This window comes from Chinchilla lanigera, unplaced genomic scaffold (assembly GCF_000276665.1).
Source record: "Chinchilla lanigera isolate Chin_1 unplaced genomic scaffold, ChiLan1.0 scaffold00056, whole genome shotgun sequence".
Lineage (NCBI taxonomy): Eukaryota > Metazoa > Chordata > Mammalia > Rodentia > Chinchillidae > Chinchilla > Chinchilla lanigera.
This window is the reverse complement of record NW_004955457.1, coordinates 4934948-4941307: the sequence shown is the minus strand read 5'-3', so window position 1 is coordinate 4941307 and position 6360 is coordinate 4934948. Positions and strand designations below refer to the sequence as shown.

The following is a 6360-nucleotide window of genomic DNA, read 5'->3' as shown; positions in this document are numbered from 1 at the left end:
CCTTTCCTTTCCTTTCCTTTCCTTTCCTTTCCTTTCCTTTCCTTTCCTTTCCTTTCCTTTCCTTTCCTTTCCTTTCCTTTCCTTTCCTTTCCTTTCCTTTTTTTCTTTTGCTATAATAGGCCTAACTATCCAGTCTCCTCCTTTAAACACAGAGAGCCGCATATATTCAATTTATCCACAAGGTGGCACTCATACATGCTTGGCTGTATTTCTCATTTGGTAATGGGGGTAGGGAACATTTTAGTTTTCTATTCTCTTGAGCAACCTAAATCCTCCCTGCCCTTGTATCCAGGAAAGAGTTATGCAGCTTGCTTCACGGTTTCTAGTGCTGGTTCTACAGAATAACTGGCTGTGCAGGCCACGTAATCATTCCATACAATACTTCAGACTTAGATAATATCATTTATGGGATGTAGGAAAAAGATTATAAAACCTTGTATTACACTTTCCATACTTAAGTTATTAACTTCTAATCAAATAAGAGGATTCACCTTGTGTGAAAGTTGGAAGTCCTTAATGTTAATGAAGTAGTCCTTAATACATACTAATGAACTATATTTAGCTTCATCTCCAGTGTTACTGTAGTTGCTTTTAGTTAAGCTGCTGCAGGACCCGTGATTGATAGAACAGGTTTACAAGAAAGGGCTATCTCCCCAATGGGTGTCTACTCAGTGGGGCTAAGTGCTGTTTTTAGCAACAAGAAAAATCCTGCTTTAGAAAGTTTCATTTTTTTAATAGAAAAGGGAGAAGTCGCCTATATCATGTCCTCTACCATCACCATTTTCTTCTCAGACATTATCTGATTTATTTTCATTACTTAGCTAATTTCCATACTGATCATTCAGAAAACTTTTTTTTAATATTTCCTTTGGGTTATTCAGGACACCTCATTCTATAACTTCTTTATGTTGGAAGAATTTTTTTTTTTTTAATGTGAGCTGAACCCATGGCTTGCTAATTTGTTTTTTAAATGGAGTTTTAATCTTCTCCCACGGTGACAGGCACAGAGACTAGAAAAGGGTTCAAGATGGCAACTGAATCTTGTGTTGCTGATTTCTGGTGGAAGTGCTTCCTGGTTTAACAAGAGGTTGGGCAGGTGTTAATACAACAATACTACTTGACAGAGCCCGTCAGAAAAAAAAATGTACTGAGTGCCTACTGTGTGCCAGGAATGTTTGACTCAGTGCAGAGATTCATAAATTATTGATTATGAAATTCACTGCTTCTGTTGTTTCAAAATATATATTTTGTACATATAGCAGATATAAGAAATTATACATTTTTCAAACACTATGCATGTACATACATGCATGCTCTATTGTTTCAAAAGAAATACAATTTACATATAAACTATTATTTATTTAACATCCTAGGTTAACAGCAAGAAAGTTGCAGCAGATTAATCTTCAGAATATCTCATTTTTTATTTTGAGGAAAGGCCTGGGTAGTAAGAGTCCTGTGCCCTACTGGAGCAGCAATTTACTGTGTTCTGACAACACAGTCACCCTGGGTCAAAGAAAAGAAGGAGTGAGGAAATTATTTACTGCTCAAGAAGATAGATGAGGCCAAGTTTGTAACTTGAAAACAATATGCTGTATCTAATTTCCTCCAATTTCACTGTCACAATGATTTTTTTTTCTTATAGGTTCCTGCAATTTATGGCGTGGATACAAGAATGCTGACGAAAATAATTCGGGAGAAGGTGTGATCATCGTCTTTAGCCAAGTCTACATTTCTTCACATACTTTTGCCCTCAGTTCTTAAGGGACCCATCAGCATGTAAAAGCAAATCCTGCCAGCCTCTTCTCCTTGGGTCTCTCACTTTGCTTTACTCTTTCTAGTGTAGTTCTCAAGACAGAATACTTGATTGGTATGTTTGCAACTGGGTAGACCTGAGATTAATTCACCACGCAGGAGTTTATTGAGTGCTCACTATGTGTTGATTGCACCGACAAGTGGAGACATTCATAATTCAGCTCATGGGACAGGACAGGACTAGTAAGACCAGTAGAAAAGGTGACAAGTGCATGACAATTTTACCTAAACTGAAAATCTGCCTGCTGAAGAATCCAAATCAGAAAGTATACAGCAGTGATTCAGTTAATGATTTAGTTCTCTGGGAGGAATTACCCCAAAAATTAGTGCGTTATATTTCATTGGTGTGCCAAGTGAGCCTTGCATGCATTATCTCAATTATATTATCTTTATTTTAGTGACTAAGGTGGTGAAAGGAAAGTTTACCTTTTGCTTTTTTACCTGATTGCTGCAACACCTGACCCCTCCTCTGAAAATATCTCACTGCCACCTGCTTACTTCTTGCTAAAAGTTAACACTTTTTTCCTAAATGATGTCTTTATATTCGTAATCAGAAAGAAACACTCCCTCACCAATATTAACTAAGTTCTTCAAATGCAGCTCAAGCTTTCTCATGGAATGGTATTACATAAAAAATTTATGATAAAAATTTGAAAGTACAAATGTGAAGCAGATTCTTCAGTAAAATCTGTTGTGGATTCCTTGTTAGAACACAGAATTGGTCTTCTGTATCAGTGGCATCCACATTGACAGAAGCAACAAAATTTTTGGGAAAAATTGTGCTTCGAGTCTTGTTTTATTACTAAATGATACAGTAGAAAGAGCTATTTTTACAGAATTTACTTTTTAAGCACTATAAGTAATCTGGAGGTGATTTAAAGTAAACTGGAGGATTTATATAAGGGACTAAAACAGCCTCAGATTATCGTATTTCAGGAGGGTCTTGGACCCAGTCCCCCCAAGATACCAAAAGCAATTGTGTATTGACACCGGGTCTCTGTAAGCAGAAAGAGCAGGCTTTGGGCATAACAGTATAGCTACCTATCTATGACCACCAGGAAGATAGCGATGGATGATAGGATGATGCGGTAGGTTAGATAAAGTCTCCTTTTATCACAGGCAGTTTGACTTCTAAAAAAATTTCCAGAATAGATTAGCACAGATCAAATAGCAGTACTGCCTGTTTTATGTGTTTATAAACAATGTTAGTTCATAGCAAAAGTATCTATTATAGCTTTTACTTGTAGTAATAATAGGTTGAAAAGATTGTATTTAATTCAATATGTTTTAAGAAAAAGGGGAGAAACAAATAGCAGTATTAAGGATCATAAATATAGTCAAGAGACTATGTAACTTGGTTTTAAAAACTGAGTATATGCTATCATGAAATTTAGTAATGCAGTGTGGAAGTAAAGGAGGTTTTGGTTACATTTCCCAGATTTTACTCTTTGTACTGAAATGACCATCATGCCTCCATGGTGTGTTGGCTTTTTCTACCCTCATTCACTAAGTGACTTCTGCAAAGAATAAGTATAAAAGGAAAATGAACTCATTTGTGAAAACTTCATGGAGTGTTGAACATTCTTTAAAGTTCAGACCCATGGAAACATCTGGGATATTAGCATGTCTAAAGCTGTACATACTTTTATTGAAAATCCTAGCCAGGCGTGTTGGGGCATGCACATCTGTAATCCCAACACTCAGGAGGCTGAGGCAGGAGGATCATTGTGAGTTTGAGGCCAGCCTGGGCTACAAAACGAGCTCAAGGCCAACCTAGACTGCATAGTGAGATCGTGAGACCCTGTCTCAAAAAGGCAAAAAAGACAAAAAAAAAAAAAGAAAGAAAGAAAGAAAGAAAGAAAGAAAGAAAGAAAGAAAGAAAATCCTAGAATCTCATGATGTTTCATCTCACCCTTTTTGTGAGCTAATTTTTTTTTGGTACCTGGAACCGAACTCCGGATCTTGCCCTTGTTGGGTAGGTGCTTGTGCAGCTGAACTATATCCCCAGCCTGAGCTAATGTTATAAAAGAGTGTAGTAAGTTTTCATTCTTTTAAATTTCCACTTTCTCTCCCCAGTGGATTATTTTGCACACATCTCCTGTGAAATGTCTTTGTGTGCTATGCACCATGGAGTCAAAGGGGCACTAAATACTTTAGTGTGTACTAGCATGTGACTTGGTGACCTGAATTCTGATGCCTTTCAGCTTTGCCTACACTTTCCCATGGCCTCTGCCCTGAAAGAACTAATTATATTTCCTAGAATATTTCCCAATGTGTATGTGCAAATTACTTCATTTTCCAGTTGGGGAAGATGGAGATCTTCTAATGATAGTTATAGCTATTTATAAAGACATCTAAATCTTGGAGCAGCTGTTTAAAGTCCCCGTGAGATTATCCTGTCAGCACCTACCTCATTGCCTCCTTTTATCTGTCTAATTTTTTTAATTTGATAGGGTACCATGCTTGGGAAGATTGAATTTGAAGGTCAGCCTGTGGAGTTTGTGGATCCAAATAAACAGAATTTGATTGCTGAGGTTTCAACCAAGGTGAGAGATTTTCCTTCATATTTTGTAGCTTTTGTCTCATTCACCTTAGACTTACTTTTTCTGCAGTATTAACATTTTTATTTAGGCCTAGGTTATTTTTTAGAAGCACCAGAGTTGATGTGGAAAATGGATCTGATAGCAGCTAAAATATACATTGCAAAATCAATGCATTCAAAGTTATAACTTTTACTTATAGGTTTATATGGAAACCTTCATGCCCTGATTTAGAGAGTGGCTATTATTGTTTAGTCTTCTATATCCTTTTCTTATTCTTTAGGTTAAGGTCTTAATAATTTTAAATAAAGGAGTAGTGAATTGAAAAGAAATAAGGGCCACTATCCTGCCAGAAAGCCAATGGAATATCATAAAAATCAGACACAGTAGTCAGTCTCTGGTCATTTTATGCAGGGAAAGTATTCCTTCCCATTAATGACTTATTGTATTATGACTGACTTCAAAAATTAATGTTTGTGATGACTACTGTGCCACCCCATATTGATATATGTTTAGTGTATATTTGCAAGAGAGTGTAGAGCCCATTTTTCAAAGATATGTTGTTGGCCTTGATTGAATATCAGTGCAGGTATGAGTGAGCATCTTGAGCTACATTATTTGTCCTTGGAAAGCATAATAATCTGATGGGACAAGCAAGCAAGCAAATTACCACGTACAGAATTCTGTGATAAATGCTCTTTAGTGATATGCACAGGATGTCACGGGGCATGTACAGGCAGCACCAAAATGGGACAGGTGCATCAGAGAAGGCGCTGCAAAAGTTTTAGTCTTAGTAGGAGACACAGAGAGCCTATAGTTTAGTTATAGAAGTGGAGAATGAGAACTATGTTTCATGCAGAAAGAATGCCTCTGTGAACCACAGAGATGTGAAGCTAAAGTTTGGTTGAAGAGTTATGTGCAGTTTGATATGGCCGAACTGAAGGACTCGCACATATAGGTTCACAGATTCGGTCATGAGGAGTGAAGATGGACTGAGGATAGAGCGTGTTGCTGGCTGACCAGCAATATTGGAAGCTACGGGGACCACATTTAGTATCATGCTGGAGCAAAGCACAGGTGGATCGGGCAGGGGATCAAGTAACTAGAAGGTTAATGTGGCATTTTCCAAATGTGAGGAGCCCTGGCCTGGAGAAAGTCACCTTAAAAAATTCTGTGGACAAACAAGATTGAAAAACAGTGCCTGATGCATTCCTTTCCTGAGTAGTCCTAAGGCAAATTCCTGCTATCATGTCTTTGAGGTCTCGCATAACTTCTGTCATTCTCTATGGAGAGTGTGTACAGTGGCCCCTCTGTATCTGCAAGATCTACATCTGTGGATTCCACCAACATGACTGAAAATAATAAAAAATTCCAGAACAAAAGACAAACAAAAATCCTGTGTCTCTACTGAACATGTACAAATGTTTTAGTTGTCATTATTCCCTAAATAATATGGTGTAACAGCTATTAACACTGTAGCATTTACATTGTATCAAGTATTGGAAGTAATCTAGGGACGTAAAGTATGCTGGAGGGTATACGTACTTTCTTTGCAAATACTACACCATTTTATTATAAAATGGCTTGAGCATCTCTGGCTTTTGGTACCTGACAAGGCCCTGAAAGCAACTACCTATGCTGAGAGATAACTGCTGTGTTTGTGTAAAGATGAGCAAAAATGAGTATGACTACATTTTTAACTTTTTGAGATCAAGTTGAGTGGTCAAAATTGGCTGTTTCTTAATGTCACTGCAATGAAATTATTTTAAAGAATTTTACTTGATAAAAAGGTGTATTTGATTTAGGGATTACATATACCTTGTGACTATTTGATTATATGTCTTGGAAATGTTGATAACTATTCATTGTCTTTCATTGCAATTTGATGTAGCTATAGCTAAATGGTAATATTGCTTTACTTTGTAGTAGAAGTCTAAGGTTAAGAATGAATCTATAGCTTTCAAATTATCAGGTGGGGAAGATTACTTGTAGCATTCATCGATCA

At 37.0% G+C, this 6360-nt stretch overlaps 1 protein-coding gene across 1 annotated transcript in view; it reads left to right on the top strand.

Annotated features, from left to right (window-relative positions):
• The window catches only part of Cps1 (carbamoyl-phosphate synthase 1, mitochondrial), a 113269-nt gene that overhangs the window by 20077 nt on the left and 86832 nt on the right, over positions 1 to 6360 (top strand). Inside the window, exons 5-6 of the mRNA XM_005396941.2 lie at positions 1646 to 1702; positions 4269 to 4361. Of these exons, the coding sequence (XP_005396998.1) occupies positions 1646 to 1702; positions 4269 to 4361 (150 nt within the window). The remainder of the gene's footprint in view (positions 1 to 1645; positions 1703 to 4268; positions 4362 to 6360) is intronic.